Raw genomic sequence first — 18955 nt, 5'->3', positions numbered from 1 at the left:
TCATTCAGATTAATTTGAATATGTATGTAGCTTTTGGCTGACAAAAAGCGAACTTCCAAAAATTACTTCAAATTGAGGTCTCAAACCACTATTTTCACTCATGTTTTCTTTCAGAGGCCTTGAAAATCTGGATAGAAGAATGGAAGGAAGTACTCAGATTACTTGATTGTTTTGAGTTTCCTTTTTTAAATAACTACTTCTATATGTTTTTATTGTGGTTTGAGAGTTAGTGAAGAGTACTATAGAAAAGCACCAACTCTATCCCAATAAGGATTAACATTAAGGAAAACCACAGACACACACAAAAAACCCTTGAAAGGTGTACACGTTTTATAACATAGCTAAAAGTTTGGTGTGTTACCTATTCTTGGCTTGTGCATGTGTGTGTGCACACATGTGTTTAAATGAGGCAACACGGGAGGAATAAGTTAAAATAACTTCATTCTGTTAATATCAAAGGATGGATTGAGCCCCCCATAGGGGTTTTATCCAGTGTTAATTGTTTTTGTATTAAAACTTGAAATTATTTTATTTCTATTGAGATAAAAAGAACCTTCCCTATTAGTGAAGAACTGATTTGATTTTCACTAGGTTTATAGGATTTAGTAAACGCTGATTGTTCAGATGTATTGAGGCACAAGTATACTAAAGACTTTCCAGACTGGCACCAACTTTAAGTTCATCTTTCTGTTTCAGAGTGACCTTTGCAGAGTACTCACCAACATCTTGATGGCTTTGGTAAAGGTTAGTTTTGACAGGGTTTTTGTTATTTATTTTTATTATTCCACTAGAGTATAAAAGGAAAGAGTTGCTTAGGAACGCCATTTTTATAATAACTCAATTTCAATAAATTATAAAATACAGAATTTTAAAGGAAACAAGACATTTCATCTTATTTAGGCTGAAACAGTACCTCATTGTTTCAGGAATTAAAGAGTGGGATAATCACTTAGGACAAAAAGAGAAAAGCCCTCTAAGAGACATTCCACAATCCATATTTAAGTTTATCAAAGGTCCCTCCTGGTCAGGTGGTCCATATGTTTATGTCGATCATTTACAAACAAGAAAGCAGGTTTCTAGGTGCCACTGAGACTTTAATTAAGCCTGCAAGGAATGAAATTAGATTTCTCAAACAGGGTTGTACTTTCATTATCATCTCTAATATTTCAAATATTCTCAAATGAAAAGGTTCTCACTTTTCTCCATTTATTTTCAGTAATAGAAATCCTTCCTCTCTTCATGACTCAGCCCCAAAATGAACCAAAGATGGTCATGTTAGAGTAGTATAAAGGCAGCTTATTAATGACACAAATAAAGTTGTTGGTAATTTGAGACTCAGAATGTCCTTTTTTAAAAAATAAAAATATTACCATGTTCCCATGTTAATCTGGCTTAACCAACAATGCATCTGAACATCAGTGTTAATGGGGAGAGGATGGGCTGGCCCTTCCTGACTTGACTAGAGGGCCCATTTTTGATCAGAATTGGAAGAAATCAGCCTGTCTTTGACTCCTCTTACTTTTGATTTATCTCCATGTGCCCAGGGTTTACCTGTTTGACAATCTCCCTACCCTAACCCCTCCTAATCACTAGTCATCTCTCAGTGTCTGATCTCCTCCTCATGCCTGATAACAATCATAGGGTGGAGAGTGCTTTGTAAATTATGCAGTTAATCCTTTGGTGCTTTTATTTCTAGGCCTTTAAAAAAACTTATGGACAATATGTCTATATTACAGTTTTTGTATTGACAGCCAAATGTATCCTTTATTCTTTTCCAGACTGAATAAAGTGATTTTACAAGGGCCACAAGCTAACAAAGTATTTCCTTTCATAGGCTTGTAGAGCCCTAGCTCATGGGGCTGCATGCTCAAGAAATGGCAATCGATAGTCATCATGACTCTGATAACAATGAAAGGGAAGTTTCCTAGCAGTATGAGGCAAGAGGAGCAATCCTGGTGGTGATTTTAAGTTTTGTAAACATTACTGAGCGTTCCTGATTATGCTGTTGGCCTTTTTCTGAGCAGTGAGGTTATACTAGAAGTGGAGCTTCTGAATTTAACATTATTACCTCAGAAGCATAAATAAATCAGGCCCAAAGAATATAAGTACTAGAAATTTGTTTTCAAGCAGCCCCAGTCATAGCATGGGCGTTATACCTCCTGGTGAGAGGAGGCTGTCTCCTGTCTGCAGAACTCGGGTCTAAAAAATGCTGCTGGGACACCAAACTGAACGCCTTCAAGAGGGACATTATTTTCTCCTGATACCTGTTCAATAAGTGGATTTACTATTGTAGAATTCTGGCAAAGAGGGAAAATAGTAGTCCCTCAGTCTTCCTGTGCTTCTTCATTATTTTGATACTTCAGACTATAAAAGGCTTTTGGGGGTTATGTTATGTGATAGCAGTAGTTTTATTGAAGCAACTGCATTGAAATTTAGTTGGGTTTTCTCTCATCAGAATCTATAATCTATTCCAAACAAGTATTCTGTAAATCCAAATGGATTGCCAGTGTGCTATAGATTATAGAACATCCTATGTTTGGTCTATATAGAAAAAGAGCTTGCATAAGTTAGTCTTGGTTATCATCTAAAATATTTTTAAATGTTCTTTACATGAAAATTTATGTTGTATTTTTAAACCTTTAGGGGCTTTATCTATTTTTCTAAGTCAGTTAACTGTACTTTTAAAAAAGTATTTTTTATCTACTTTTGTAATTTCATCAGAATAAAATATTAAAAGAAAGAAATGACTCAAGTATGTGTCTCAACACACTTATTTGTGAAACTTGATAATTTTGCAGCATCTGTAGAAGGTTGTCTTTGCTTATCATTTAGTAGCTAAAATGTTTTCTTAACTATTAGAAGAAAGGGTACAGTGGCTAAAACCCATCCCAGAGAAAAAATTGGTCTCCAAGCTCTTGACCTCTTGTACTTCTCTTGGCTGTGAGATTGAGAAACGGGAAAGGAGAGACTGGACTCCTTAAATTTCTGACCTTTAAACTGAGTACTCAGCATTACGTGAAAGATAATCCTCTGCCCCCAGAGAATCATTTTTCATTATTGGAGAAATATTAGACCTGATTTTAGGTCTATTCAAAACAGCAGTGCTAGAATTATTTTGACTTTTTTGAGTAAAGTTAAAAAGTTAATGAATGTGGCTAAATAATATGGGTTCACACTCATTGTCTAAAAGATGGTTAAGCTACAGTCAGTTCTGGGTTTTTTTGGACAGTTCTTTTTGACCACAAAAATGTTACATTTGTAAGGGTGTCTAATGGCTAAATTTGAAAGTTATTTTAAACTTTATAAATGAGTAATATAATAACCTAAATAATCTTCGGAAGGGCCAGAGTCAGGCTTCAAAACTGCACAACCAGAAACTGTGTCCAAAACATGCCTTGGGTCTTCTCTACCAAAGAACCGACTGCTGTCGCGCTCAGTATGGACACTACAGTCTGCACTGCTGTCGCTGACCACTAGATGTCAGTCTTTGGGCTCTTATCAAAAACTAGATGTGTGTCCTGACCAGAATGAAGGATTTTACCTAGTACCTTATTCCTGTGTGTCTTTCTAATCAAAAACTTACATGGATGCCTTTGATTGACAGTTAGAGGTCAATCACATTCCTCAGTCCTGGCTGCAAGAGATACGGGAGAAGTTTCTGGGTTTTACTTAAGGATTCAGAGCTTATAACAAAATTGTTTAAAAGATGCTGGATGGTCCAAAAGCTTGGAGTGGCTCCTGCTCTGTGAGCTTTTTATTTCTGTTCTGTGAAAAGGTAAGGGGTTTTCGCCAGAATGTAAGTATCCGATCACACTATTTAGTTTTTTTTGGTAGCATAATTGCTAAATGAAGGAAGTGGATTATTGATTGAGGTTCCGGCCAAATTCCTTATCTTGTGGCTGACCAGCAGTCTGAATATCCTTTCCTTAGAGGAACCTACCTGTTTTAGGGGAGTCCTTTAGCAGGTTATCTCATTTAATCCTTACAGCAACCTGGGGAGGGGGTTGGCAATTGAGACATATTAGGGCTTCTTCAGTGTTTTTCAATATCACAAAAGCTCAGACTTCAAATAGCTAGTTCATAGTGAGGTAGGTCTGTGTTTCTCTAAGTTGCATTTTTTAAAATTCTGAGTGTTCAAGAATGCTAGGAGGCTCTATGAAATGACTGCAATTAATTTTTTACTGATGAGGTATAAAAGATGTTTTCAAAGAGATCCTACCTAAGGAGTTTCCTGCAGTTAGCTCAGATGTGAATGTAGCTATGAAAGCTGGGAGTGATCATGGACTGACACAAGTGATGATAAGAGAATCTCAAGTTCAGGCAAAAATAAAATGCAGAAGAGATAGGCCTGGTACTAAAGGCATTATAAACAAAGTAAAACTGGCCTTTTATTTGCTTCTGTCATTAAAAAAATCATACTTGAACTATTAATTTGGAAGCCCAAGATTGGTCAGATTGTTCTACAAATCCTTTTCTGAAAATGTTCAGATTGACACTGTGGAACTAGAATTGTTAAACTACTGTGAGTTCTGTTCAGTATTTATAGTGCGTGCACTTTTTATCTCATACTATCCTGGGCCACTGATTATACAATATGAATAAAACAATATCCTGTCATGGAGCTTATGGGCCAGTGGGAGAAACATACATAGTTAGTACTAAAGGGCTGTATGTGCAATAAAAGTTAAGCACAAGTTGTGGGCCCTTAGTTTACTGAAAGGTAGTCAGGTGGCTCCTTGGAGAAGACAAGGCTTGAATTGGCTTAAAAGATGGGTAAGTGCATAACCAAAGCTATAGCATAGCTTATATGGGGAGGTATAAGCAGTCATTAGTGAAGGGCAGATTTCATTTTGACAGGTACATAGGGAATAAGTCGTAAGAAAGAACTAGGGTTTTTGATTATAGGTGATGAGTCTGGAGGATTTTAAGTCAGCAAATAATGGACAGATCTTCAACTTAGTTGGCTTAGATAGAAGTGTGGAAACAGCAGGGGAGGATACTAGGGCAGAGTACCAGCAGTCCAAAATAACAGATAATGTGAGCAATTGTAAGGGTGTGGGGAAGAGGAACTTTGGAGATAAGTAAAAGTACTGATTTTCAGTAAAGAAAAGAGGGAGGAATTCTGCAAATACAAATCAGTGAGCTAAACATCGGTCTTGTAGTTACAAGTGACAAACCAAATGTAAACAATAACATAAACAGACCCTATAAAATGAAGCCTAATCTGCCACATCAGAGAAACTGCCTTGCATGTCTTATAACTCAAACCTGGGAATAGAACTTTTGGATTGGGCCTAAGCCACCTTGTTTCCCAAAGAACTGTTTGTAAAGATAACAAAAAGCAGTTATTATGAGTACTGGACTGAAAATTAAAAACATTTTAAAATGAATATCACTATGGTATCTGCACCAGTAGAAATTCTTTCCTTCTGTTGATGTAATCGTTCCCCTTTTCTTTCTCATAAATACACATTGCCTTTGTCACCTAATCAGGACATTATTTGGGCTTCTGCCTAAAGTAATGATTCCCAAATACCTATTATTGATCTCAAATAAATGCTCACCTCACTTTGAAAGGTCTTTATTTTTAAGTTAATCAACAAAATTAAGTGCTCCTATCTGGCACTGCTGGTTTCCAGTTGTACAAGCAACGCCAGACTTGTCTCCTCTCAGCTCTCTTTTCTTCTGTGTCTGCTTCATTTCCAAAGCAGGCTTTCTACTAGTCTAGCAATCCAGTTGGAAATGATCTTTTCTTTAGTTCTAGAAAATTCCCTAGACTATCTCTCATTGGTCTGGCTCAGAAATGTAGCCAACCCCCTGTGTCTGATTGGTAAGACTTGGGTCTAATGATTACTCCTCATCTGAACCATGTGGTTTGAGTAGCAAAGGAGTGGTTTATTACTACACCAATAGATAAAATATTTTTGGCAGGTTTAATTATACCATTGACATTAGTCAAGAAAAACTGTCCGTAATTCCCCAAACAATTTATAAGCAATCAATAAAGAATGTGAGAGGCTGTTGCAGTAATTCAAAGAAGAATTTAATGAAATTTGAAACGTAGGAGTCAATACTGGAATGAATGAGCATATTTAGCTGAGCACGTCAAAGAACAACTGTAGCCCTGACTGGTGTGCCTCAAGTGGGATGGTCGCCAGTTGATTCCCAGTCAGGGCACCTGCCTGGGTTGTAGGCCTGGTCTCTAGCTGGGAGCCTGCGAGAGGTAACCCATCCGTTGTTTCTCTCGCACATCGATGGTTCCGTGTCTCTCCCTCTCTTTGACTCTCTCCCTTCCTCTCTCTAAAAATAAATGAATGAAATATTTTTTAAAAGCTTTAATCTTAAAAAAAACAAACAAACAAACAAAAAACCCCCACAACCATAGTTCTCACCAACCCACCCATTTGAAACGCCGAAAGTTGTTACTGCTAGGATAGGCGGAATGAAGTAGCTTTTGCTGGTAAAGGCTACGGGATATACCAGACTACGTGCTGCAAACAAATACAGCTAGAGAGAAAGGGCTTGGCAGAATTTTCCCCTTAACGTCTGTGTGATATATCCCAGAGGCGGGCAATTTTTGCCGACAACCTTACCTCCTGGCGTCAACTTCCACTATATTCTTGGGACTCCGCGGTCTGTGAACCTACGCCGCTGGTGGGCTGTGCCTCGCAGGCCCCTTAAACTCAGGCAATTCGCCGCTGAGTTTGTTGCGCCCTCTCACGCCCAACCTGTTCCTTCTCCACCCATTTCATTGTTCAAGCCAGAAACTTGGGAGTCACCCTAGATGCCTTCCCCACCCCCAATCCAGTCACTGCACCCATTCACCTCCCAAATATCTCAATCCACTCCTCCCATCTCTGCTGCCGCTGCTCTAGTTCGGCCTCAAATCTCACCTGGACTGAGAACTTCCGTCCTCAGCTCGAATTCCAGCCCTTACAGCTCTTCGCAGGAGCCACCGTGACTTTCTAAAATGCAAACCCGAAAACCACGCTCCTGCTTAAAGTCCCCCCCCCCCCCCCAGCTCCCCTTTTCTGGAGATAGAAACCCAAGCTTCTTAGTTGAGAAGCCAGGTTGCGGGAAGGGGATGAAGCTGGGGGGCGGGTGGATAGTGAAGTTTCGCCTAGGGCATGAGGGGCACTGGGATGAAGGTAAGTCAGAACAGGGGGGTATCTGGGTACTGTTTCTAGGCGGCGGGGGAGGGGCCCACTGGTGGAACAAGGCCAGAGAGGAGGGTGTAGCGGCGCGGCGCGAGCGCGGGAGAAGGCAGGGCCCTGAGCGGGCTGTGCGGCTGGTTCCGAGTGACAGGTCTCTGGGGCACTGACCTGGCCTGGCCGGGGGCTGGGGCGGGCTGTCCGCGGCCTCCGAGCGGCAGGGGGCGGCCTTGCTCAGCGCCGCGGCTTTGGGTCTCGGGCTCCGCGCCTTTCGGGAGACGCGGCGACCAGAGGCGGCGGGTCGCGTCAGCCGGGCATGGCGGCGCGGGGCCCGGACGCAGCAGCGCTTTTGCTCCGCCGGATCCGCGGGGTGAGCACGCCCCGGGGCGGGAGCTGCGGAGTGGCCGCGGGACTGGGGTAGGGGGCTCCCGGTCCTTTCTGTCATTCATTCATTCGTTGATTCGTTCTTTCAGTGAGCCCGGGCAACTGGCATTCGGAGAAGTGCCAGGCCTGGGTGCGCTGGGGGACCTCCCGAGCTGGGTGGAGGTCGGCCGAGCGAAATAGACACCTAAACAGCCATGATACAGCCGGCACGGGCCGGCAGTGCTGATCTATCGAGCCGAAGACATAGGAGCCCTACCCGGCCCAGGGTCACGGCGTGGGTGCTGGGCCGTGTGGCAGGGTCTGGACTGTGGGAACGTCCTCCTGCCTCGTTGACCTTGGCCTGCCGAAAATCCCACATACCCGGAGTCGAAGCCCAGCAGAGGGCACTCACCACGCGCTCTCCTAGCTCTCTCTCCCCTTTTCTGATTCATCCTTTCCTCTCATATTCTTTCTTTTCCCCTGCTGGTCTTGGACCTGCCTTCCGGAAGAGGTTCTACTGCTGACTTTTAGCGTGGACCGGTGACACCTGGGGGTTTTGTCAGCAGATTGCCTGTTTAAAGGCCGCTGCCCACAGATCTGCTAAGATGAAGGAAAGGCTTCTCCCAAGAAATCTGCAGTGCTAACTGCCCTTCCGCCTGCCACCTGGTTATTCTCTTCCTTGGCCCCCCAAGGCGCTTTCCTCAGAAGTGGCTGCACCCCACCCCACACCCCAGTCTTAACCAGGCCTACAACATCAAGTTTGTCTTCCTCCACACAGTCTAAGCCCAAATCAACTGCCTCCCAGATTTATTTGGGGCTGTCGAGTAGGCACATCCTGAATTGTGTGGATCTTCCCCTGCTCATCCGTCCATCCATCCATCCAACCATCCATCTATCTATCAGCCAAGTCTTGCTGAGGGCCTGCCCTGGGCTGGGCTCTGGAAGGAGCAGGACAGACCCAGTCATGGCCTTTGAGAGCAGTTGGTGAAAGAGCCAGTGCCCAGGTCATTTTAAAGAAGGTGCCCTGAGATGCCACAACACAGGACCCTGCTTGGGGCCATCAGGGAAAGGGTTGAGGATGAACACTGCTGGTGTTTCCCTACCTGCCTTCCTCCTCCAGCCAGGGTCCCAAGCTGGTGCTACCCTTATCCAGGCATCGTTCCTGATTAGCTTTAAAAGGCACTGCTTTGTGCAGGTTACGTTGGCGCCAAGATGCCCAAGTCTAAAATCTAGCCTGACAGTCAAAGCCTGCCATACTCTTTGCAGTCTCCCATTTCAGTGTCAACCCAGCCAAGGGGCTGCTGGCCTGATTTTCTGCCCCTTCACCCCTAAGGGTTGAGATGTGTTCCCCTCAGGAGCACTGGGTCCCTGTGGTGGCCATTAGGGGAGAGGGGAGAGTGGTTGCCAGTGATAAATCTAAACATGTTTCTCCATCAGATTGTTTAATAGAATTCTGGGACTTCTCCTCAGTGTGAATTTGTGCATGTAGCAAAGGGTTGCTGGCTTATTGAGCAGTAGGTCACAAGATCATATCCCACTGCAGTTACTGGAATGTTAATCAGGCCTAAAGGGCAGGGGGCATTTGGCCCCATTAGTGAGTGCACAGTTGGTTACACCTGGGGTTAGCAGGGCACAGTTGCCTGGCCTCCTTCAGCTCTGCATGTTACTAGTGGATCCAGCCTTGGCATATTAATTAATGCCTGTTCCCTCACCTATAAGACTTGGCATCATAATAGTATCTCACAGCATTATCACAACAAGTTAAACATTTACTGAATTAGGTTTTGGGGCCTTGTTTCTTAGAGTCAAAGTGGGTTATTTACAGTCAACCCTGCCTCCATCCCAAGAAAGTTTATTCTGCATCCTGTGGAGCTTAAATGGGCATTTGACACCACACAGCCTCTCTGACTTAGCCCATGGCCATGCTGGCTTTGCCTAGTAGGAGAATAGCAGGTGGGTCCTGTACAGTGGCCCAGCTGTGGGCAAAATGACACTGGGGGCAGCATCATCTTGCTCAGCCATGACTTTTCTCTCCTTTCTGGCAGCTTCCTCTCCTTCACTATGCCCAGCGGATGTTTGCCTCGCAGACTGAGGGGGAGCTCAAAGTAACCCAAATTCTCAAAGAAAACTTTCCTCGAGCTACAGCTATCAAAGTCACTGACATTTCAGGTAAGGTTTTCTTTCATCTCACAGAGTTTGATAGCATTTTGCCCTCTGGAGGGGCAGATGTGGGGGTCGGGGGGTGGCTTGTCAGAGGGAATTTGATTGCTTCTCAATGTGTGTGCTTTTGGGCAGATGTGGATACATCTGTGGGGATACAGAAACATCAAGGGAAACTGTGGGGATGAAGTCCTGCTCAGTCACCCCTGGGCTCTTGTCCACAGTCTTTAATTTGACTGCGAGGTGGGCTTTATAAAAATTTGCCCACAGTCTTCTGATACCCTTGAATGTCGGAGCTGAAGTGGACCCCAGGAGGATTTTGTCCCTTTGAGGAAAGTAGCTGCCTCACTTTTTCCACAAGAAGATGAGCCCAGGGAGGCCGAGGAACTTGCCCAGTCCCTCATAGGAAGGAGGCGACAGGACCAGAACCAGAACCAGGACCCAGGGCAGACTCTGGCCTGAGCCCAGTTTCCTGCCCCAGCCAGACCCTGCCTTACTCAGATGGCCACTGGCACCTCAGCTCAGGCTGGACACACCCATGGAGCAGCTTGGCAGTGGGTGTGTCCTTGACTCCCCACACCCAGACTTGGTCTTTGCCACTCTGCATTGCCACAATGGCTCACAGGTTTTTCTGAGAACATAACATTTACAGGGAGTGGGAGAAGGTTTAGAAAGTAGTTTTTTGCCCTGGCCAGGTAACTCAGTTGAATAGAGTGTCATCCTGATATGCCAAGGTTGCGGGTTTAATCCTTGGTCAAGGCACATAATCAGAATCAACTGATGAATGCATAAATAAGTGGAACAACAAATTGATGTTTCTCTTTCTCATTCTCTCTCTCCCCCTCTCCCCCTCTCCCTCTCTTAAAAATCAATAGTAATTAAGAAAAAGATACTCTTGTTGGTGTGGCTCAGTTGGTTGGAGTGTTGTCCCATAATCAAAAGGTTGCAGATTTGGTCCCTGGTTTGGGTGCATGTGGGAGGCAACTGATCAGTGCTCCTCTCTTGTGTCAGTGTTTCTCTCTCTCTCTTCCTCTCTCCTTTACTCTCCCTAAAAAGCAATGAAAGAGGACCACTTTGGTGTGTTCCCCCAGCGCCTCTGCCTTTTTGTTCTTGTACGTAACATTAAAAAAAAGCATTCCAGGGCTGTTCAAGATGGAGGCATAGGTGAACACACCTTGCCTTCTCACACAACTAAAGCAAAAATTACAACTAGGCTACAAAACAAATAACACCCAGAATTATCAGAAAACTGGGCTGTATGGAAGTATGACTACCAAGGATTTTAATAAGCCACATTCATCTAGACAGGTAGGAGGGGTGGAGATGCAGAGAGGCGCGGATACATGGTGGGGCAGTCCCACAGCCATGTGTGGTGGATAAAAATTGGGAGGGATACCTCAGAAGTGAGGGATTTCAGCCCCAGACCAGACCATCCAGCCCAGGGTTCTAGCACCAGGAAGATAAGTCCCCATAACTTCTGACTGTAAAAACCAGTGGGGGTGAGGGCAGCAGAAGAAACTTCAGGATTCTCAAGAGACTGCTTTTAAAGCACCCGCAATGGACTTGGGACTCATACAGACCTTCATGCTTTGGGTTTCAGCACCAGGGCAACAGCTGGAAGGGCGTCAGTGGCATACGGGGAGAAAGTGAAGTGACTGGCGACAAAGAGAGTGCCAGGAGACAGCTTCCTCCTGGGCAAAACTCCAGATGCCAGACAGCGGCATTGTGCCCTTTATGAGCCCTTCACCAACCACAGCAACAGAGCAGTGATATGGGTTGCCCTGACCTGGTGATTACGTAAGGCTATGCCCCATACAACTTACAGGTGTGCTTTTCTACAGTAGGCCACAGTACTAAGACAGGGAGTCAAGGCTCTACCTAATACACAGAAACAAACAGGGAGGCTGCCAACATGAGGAGACAAAGAAATATGGCCCAAGTGAAAGAAAAGAAAAAAAACTTCAGAAAAAGAACTAAACAAAATGGAGATAGGCAACCTATCAGATGCAGAGTTCAAAACACTGTTTATCAGGATGCTCCAGGAACTCAACTGGGCACTTCAACAGCATTTAAAAGGCCCAGGCAGAAATGAAGTTTGCATTAAGTGAAATAAAGAAAAATCTATAGGGAACCAACAATGGAGGGGATGAAGCCGAGAATCAAATCAACGATTTGGAACACAAAGAAGAACAAGCATTCAATCAGAACAGCAAGAAGAAAAAATAATTCAAAAAAACAAGGATAGGCTAAGGAGCCTCTGGGACATCTTCAAACATATGAACATCAGAATCACAGAGGTGTCAGAAAGAGAAGAGGAAGAGCAAGAAATTAAAAACTTCTTTGACAAAATAATGAAAGAAATTTCCCTAATTTGGTGAAGGAAATAGACATGCAAGTCCAGGAAGCACAGAGAGTCCCAACCAAGATGAACCCAAACAGGAACACACCAAGACACATCATAATTAAAACACCAAAGGTTAAGGATAAAGAGAGAATCTTAAAATCAGCAAGAGAAAAGAAGAGAGTCACCTACAAAGGAGTTCCCATAAGGCTGACAGCTGACTTCTCAAAAGAAACTGCAGGCTAGAAGGGACTGGCAAGAAGTATTCAAAGTGACGAAAAGCAAGAATCTACAACCAAGATTACTCTATCCAGTAAAGCTCTCATTTAGAATGGAAGGGCAGATAAAGTACTTCCCAGAAAAGGTAAAACTAAAGGCGTTTATCATCACCAAGCCATTATTATATGAAGTGCTAAAGGAAATTATATAAGAAAAAGAAGAAAACCGAAATGCTGAACACTAAAATGGCAATAAATTCACAACTATCAATAATTGAATCCAAATAACAAACTAAGAAAACAGAGCAGAAACAGAATCATAGACATGGAGATCATTTGGAGATTTATCATCTGGGAGGGGGAAGGGGAAGAACAGGGGAAAAGGTGCAGGGATTAAGAAGTACAAATTGCTAGGTACAAAATAGACAGGGGGATTTTAAGAACAGTATAGGAAATGGAGAAGCCAAAGAATTTATATGCACGACCCACAGACATGAACTAAGGGGAAGATTGCTGGAGAGAAGGGGAGTACTGGGCAGAGGGGAGAAAATGGGACAACTGTAGCAGCATAATCAATAAAGTATGTTTTAAAATAAAAAAGCAATGGAAAAATATCCTCGAGTAGGGACTAAAGACAAAAAAAAATAAAGTAGTTTTTATTCTGAAAACTGGTGGAAATTAGTCAACTTAAAGATCCTTTGGACTGGTAGGTGGGGGAACACTCTGTGGGGGGTCTCAGAGCAATGATGAAGTCTTGATGTTATCAGTCCTGTACCTGCCCCCAGGCCCAAGTAGGACAGAGCTGGAACTTGGCCTCCTGTCTGACTCTTCCCAGCTGTGGACTGAGTACAGGAAGGGAATTGCGGCTGGGGACCTTGGTTTAACAAAGCCTGGACTCCTAGAGCTCAAAAGAGGAGCGTAACAGAGGAGTGTCCTGGTGTTAACAGCACAGGGGATATTCTCTTTCTTGCCCATGTTGTTTCATGCTAGAGCAGCATGTTTCTCATCAGTCATCAGCACTAGCTCTCCAGCTGTGTGGAGACAAAGCTTGTTCAGGGGTGGATGTGTCCCTGCAGAAGCCCAGGATGAAACACTCAGTGCTGCTTGTAGAGCAGGAGCTGCTGGGAGACCCCAGTAGCTCCGGGACCCACATGCTTGCAGTGGGTGTAACGCTATGTCCCTGTCCCTCATACTTCCTGGTTCCTTTCTTTTCTTTTGGATAGTATTACACAATTTTCAGACCAAATTTTAGTGTATTTTTGTACTTTAAAAGATTGCTGGTATTTTTTGAAGGTGGAACCCTCCTCCATGGCATCTGTTGGCTTAATAAAAGGAAATATTAGGAAAACCTACATTTCCTATGTGTTCCATACTTTGTGTCTTCTTTTTCCTGTCCCACAGTAATAATCCTGGGTGGCACAACTGCCCTGCAAAAGGAGGAACACATTCTGTGGAGGCATCCTGCCAGGAGGGGTATGTGGGTATGTGGTCAGATTGTAAGCCATGACCTTTGTGTAACGTCTCAGCAATTTTCTGCTGGTTAGTAGTATTTAGAGCTTCTCGAGGTGATATGGTACTTCAAGGCCATGTGGGACTGTGGCTGCCCTAACTTAATAATTGAAACGCTTTCAAATTGCATTTATTTCAGGAGGCTGTGGGGCAATGTATGAAATCCAAATTGAGTCAGAAGAATTTAAGGAGAAGAGGACTGTCCAGCAGCACCAGATGGTAAATCAGGTCAGTAGTAGCAAAAATGCTCCTCTGCCTCCAGCATCCTCCATCAGAAAGGGCCTGCAGAGTGGCAGTGGTATTTTACTTGCAGTCCTGGAAAAGAATAATGCAATACCGCAGCCATGCAAACAGGACTTAGGACCTGGGAAAAATATAGTCTGGAATCTGATTGTGGTCAAATATGATATGACTTTTATTCAAAATTGAAAACGTGTGTAGGAGTACTGAAAGATATGTTTTTGTAGATTTGAAGATTCTTTTAGCCTCTCTTTAGGAGTGCTTTACAGATGGGTAGATTGAAGCACAGCATGGCTGAGAATTGTTCTAGCTGCCCCAGACCCAGTGACAGACAATGGGGATCTGAGACATCAGATTTAACCAGACAAGGCCAAGTTTATTTATTATCTACACTTATTTTACTTGGAGTTAATACCAGTCTTGACATCATTCTGGAAGGTTTTGAACATTGTGAACTAGTTTTAACTTTTGTAAAGCACAGTTTCGGTCATGAGAATCCCTCTGTGACCCCTCAGACATCCAATTCAAGTGCACCCAATTGCTGTTCAGGCTGTCCTCACCCGTCTCGGCACGCACCCTGCCTTAGCCCCTGACTGTTGGTCTCTGTGCATCTGGACCTTTGCCCAGATGGGACCTCCTGCAGGGTTCCCTTCCTCCCTCCTTTGCCCAGCTCAAATGCTGCCTCCCTACCTGCCCAGCAGGGATAAATGCCTTCCACCCTCTGACTCCAGCATTTCCTGCCTCGAATCCTGGATACTTAAGTCTCTACCTTCTGTTCCTTGGCCCTGTCAACTCTTTGTGGGCTGGTCCAGTCTGGATCTATGTTTGGATCATTGGGGAGCCCAACCCTTCACTTTGCACGTGGGCACCTACAGCCTGAAGGTGTGCCGATGGTCGGTTGGACAGTCTTGGGTGGAACAGCAACTACTTCACTCCTCCAGACCAGTCCCTGCTTTATTTATTCCCTGTGGATGGTGTGTGTGTGTGTTGGGGGTGGGGTGGGGTGCTGCCTCCACAACTCACACCTGTTCCACCCTCAGTAGTGAGCTCACTGTCTCTCTGAGACCCTGCCATCTTGTGGCCCAGACTCTTCCAGCTCCCACTGTTCATCAGCCTTCTCTTCTGAAATAGTCACTGGCGTTTGCTTTGGACCAGGCCCCAGGGATGCCAGGATGCCAAGTGTTTCTTCTCTATCCATCCTATTTCTGACCTGGGGAGCAGCTGTAGGGAGAAGAGAGAGTACCGACTCAGCTCTCTGCTTCACAGTGGGACCTGAGCCTCGGTTTCCTCTTTGGCAAAGATCACATGAGGTATTGACCACACATGCCCAGTCACATATTGGCATGTGGAAGGCAGTTGGTGAATAGCAGTTGCCCTCTCGCCTTCTCTGGCCTCTTCCCTGTCTGTGGCTCACTCCCTGCCCCAACGGCGCCTCTGTCTGTGTCTCCCCAGCTCAGAGCTCATCATTGTGTGTCCTAGTTGCCCACAGAGTCCAGTCCCACTCTCCTGGCCTGGGATTTCCAGTCCCCTGGGCGGCCTTAGTCTGCCCCTCATGCACCTGACTTGAAGACAGGCTTTTCCTGGTGAATCACGGTGTGTTCCCAGCCTTTCCTCACCTTGTGCTCCAGGGCCCAATGCCCTGTCCCTCTCTTTCCAGTCCATTCCCAGCTGTCACCTCCTAGGCTGCCTCCTCTGCAAATGGCCAGTGCAGTGGCAGACACTTCCTCTTGGGAACACCCACTGCAGTCCTGAGCTGACTGGGGGTCTGGCAGCACCCATCACCACACTGAGCCCATTTCTTGTGCACTTGTATTACTTCCCTTCCCTTTCTCATCATTTCCCCAAGACTTTTTTATCTGTGTCCCCAGCTCCCAAGATAACATTGTGGTCATAGCAAATGCTGAAACATGTTTACCCAAGCTACATCTTACAAATTGTAGGACTTTGGCCAATTCATTTCCCCTCCAGGGCCTCAGTTTCCGCAACTGTAAGTTGACCCAGGGGGTCTATAAGGCCCCCTGAGGCTGTAAGACCTGTGACTTGTGTTGTGCCCTCAGAGGGCAGCCGGAGCGCTGGGAGAAGGCACTGCTTAGGGCTCAGGGGTCCAGGCCTTGTGTGTGAAGGTATAAATGCGCCCTCGCCTAGCCACGCAGGCTTTAGGGATTGTGGCCTTGATACAGACACAGGGACAACATCTAGGAAGCATTCTGTGCCTGCAGAGAGCAGAGAGCAGAGAGCACGTGACCCGGAGGGCTATGTTCCCTTCCCCCAGAGATGACATGAGGTTGTTTCTGGGGGCATTTCTGCTTGTCTGTAGAGTTGAGGAGGCTTGTATGTGAACATGGAGATTGTGGGGCAGTTTGCTGGCTCCCAGCACAACAGCAGCTCCCAGCATCAGGACTGGACGGGAACCCAAAGGAAACAGGTGGCCAGGACATCAGGATATCCAGGTTCAGGTCTTATCTGTTAGTCACTTGCTGATTTTGGAAAAGGGGTAAACTCACTATTTCTTTTTTATCTAAGAAGGGGATAAGACTAAATTAGCTCTAAGGCTCCTTACTTGGTAAACCTGAGCACATGTACTTGGATTCTTTTACTTGTGACAGAGAGCAAGTTAAAACTAACATAAGCAAACCAAGGGAATGAATTGGCCTCTATGTTATCTGGTTTCTAGCATATCTAGATTCAGAGTCTTTAACAAGTTCATCTGCTTGCGCTCTTTTCTGTCCTCTCTGAACTTTCACCTTCTGTGCGTTAGCCTCATTTTCTCCTACTGGAGATGGGCTTTTGCTTCTTGGTGGGCAACATGGCCCCCAGCTGCCTCCAGTTGACATTATTCCAGTATAGGGACCCAAGAGAAAAAGCACTATACTGAAAAATCCCAGGAGAGAGCCTGATTGGTCCATTTTTGGTCATGTGCTACATCTGAGCCAATCAGGCTGGGCCAGGGGTGCAAAACTCCCTCAATACCAGGCCAGTTGGTAGTCCCACCAGCAATACACAGTTAAAGGAGCTGTTCCCCAAGATAAGAGAGACCACTGGACATGCTGGAAGAAAAATGTCCACCCCACTGTGCTGATCAGATTTGGAGCTAATATAAAGGACTTTGAGTCTTCCTCTGCACTGATTATAAACTCCAGTGGTCTATGCCTCCCTTGGGTCCTGTAGCTTCTCTCTTGGTACTGCAGAGAAATTACATCCATTTGACTGTGGTGGCTCATTCAGATTTGTGCCCTGACACTGTTTGTGGCCTTAAACAAGTCTCATGATTATTTTACAACTTTCTTTTTTAAAGTAAAATTGGTGAATTTGTGCTAAGTAGTGTGGTTTTAAAGAATAGCTGCTTTGTTGTTCAAAATAGCAAAACACAAAAAACTGCCTAAAAGTTCATCATTAGGGGATGGACTGAAAAGTGATGATAAATCCATATAATGGGATACTGTGCTGATGCAACAAGGAAGGTATTCTTTGTGTCTGATGTAGAAAGACCTCCAATGGTTAGGGGGAAAGCAAAGTGTAGAACACTGTTTAAAGTGCTACCATTTTTATTTTTTAAAAGCAGTGTGAGGTAGAAGATATATTCATATTAGCTTGTATATGCATTTATAAATCCTTGCAAAGACATACAGAAACTAGCAACAGCTCTCTGGGGATGGAGGTGGAAACTGGGGGGTAGAGGACAGGTGTGGGAAGGGGGTGTCACTGCATCTTTTTATGCCTTTTTTATTAAAAATATAAATTAAAAATATATTGTTTTCCAAAAAAGGAAAAGCTGCTTAAATGAAATGTGTGTGCAAAGCCTCTTACAGATACAGAGCTATATAAACATACTATCAGGGGGACTTATTGTAATCAATGTCAAATACGAAATAAATGATGATGCTCTTTTACTTATTTAGGCTCTGAAAGAAGAAATCAAAGGAATGCACGGATTGCGGATATTTACCTCTGTCCCCAAACACTGACCACGCCTTGGCTGCGTAGACACTGCTGCTTAAAACCTTGGATGAACTTGACCAATCTTTCCTAGGCATTTGCCAAAAAATTTATCTATTTTGTTCATAGACATTTTCATATTATAACTATAGAAGAATATGTTATATATTTAGATGTTAATTAAAAGCAACTGACAACTGAGGAGTCATTAGTAATACTTCTAGTTCCTTTATTTCAGAAGTGATGTCCTTTTGTCCAAAGTGGTTGCATCTTTGAGCAGTTCTGTTCTGCTGCTATAGAGGCAGAATGGAGTGCCAGCTGCTTTGGTCTTGCCATGAAACTTCCTTGTTTCTCATCTGTGAAACTGCTGAGGCCCCTTCATCTTACCAAAAAGAAAAGATCCTTTGCTTTTTCTGTTCCCATAGTGTACCACTCTCTTTCCTTTCCCCCCAAAACTTCTTACAAGAATGGTCTTGGACCCTTAGTTTCTTATTCCCTGGAGTGGGCTCTAAGGATTTGGGGCTGCCTGGATCATGGTCTTTCTCCTGTGTTTGAAGATCCCCCACCCTTTGCATCTTGGTGGGAGGTGGACCCCACCTTCCCTAAACAGAAGCTGAAAGTCTTGCTTTTGTAGCTCCCTTGAAAGTAAGTCTCAGCCAATCAAACAGATCTGCCCTGGACTTTTGAATTGGGAGCAAGTGACGCCAAGGAGCAGGGGCAGTGGTGCATTGATTCTGGCAGTGATGGATAACGGACACACCTGTGCGTTGCTGGGAGCTCTGGGCATTTCACATACTGAAGTAAGGGGTGAAGAGCCAAACTGCAGAAAGGACAGGGGTACCACTAAATGTCGGGAACAACAATGCCACCAGACCTCTGCATCTCCTGTCAGCTTCTCTCTGCAGATCAGCATTATTACCTCTCACTCTGCACTGGCTTCCGCCATATAGTAGTGGTTATATTGCCAGTAGCACTTAGTTTTTGTATGTATTTTTAATTTTATTTTTCAATTACAGTTTATATTCAGCATTATTTTG

The 18955-nt window shown here is 44.4% G+C and overlaps 1 protein-coding gene across 2 annotated transcripts; it reads left to right on the top strand.

Moving 5' to 3' along the window:
- Positions 1-7382: 7382 nt before the first annotated feature.
- Positions 7383-18119, top strand: BOLA3 (bolA family member 3). Of its 2 annotated transcripts, XM_090281529.1 has the most exons (5): positions 7383-7521; positions 9560-9683; positions 13635-13706; positions 13882-13970; positions 17882-18119. In XM_090281529.1, the coding sequence occupies exons 1-5, from the start codon at positions 7468-7470 to the stop codon at positions 17945-17947; spliced, it is 405 nt and encodes a 134-aa protein (XP_090137655.1). In that variant the 5' UTR covers positions 7383-7467; the 3' UTR covers positions 17948-18119. The 2 variants fall into 2 exon arrangements, with proteins under 2 accessions (XP_090137655.1, XP_090137657.1); XM_090281531.1 differs by lacking the exon at positions 13635-13706 and having other exon boundaries at positions 7400-7521.
- Positions 18120-18955: the final 836 nt, after the last annotated feature.

Source organism: Furipterus horrens, unplaced genomic scaffold (assembly GCF_987537825.1).
Source record: "Furipterus horrens unplaced genomic scaffold, mFurHor1.1.pri manual_scaffold_6, whole genome shotgun sequence".
Taxonomy (NCBI): Eukaryota; Metazoa; Chordata; class Mammalia; order Chiroptera; family Furipteridae; genus Furipterus; species Furipterus horrens.
This window is presented reverse-complemented; position numbering and strand designations above follow the sequence as displayed.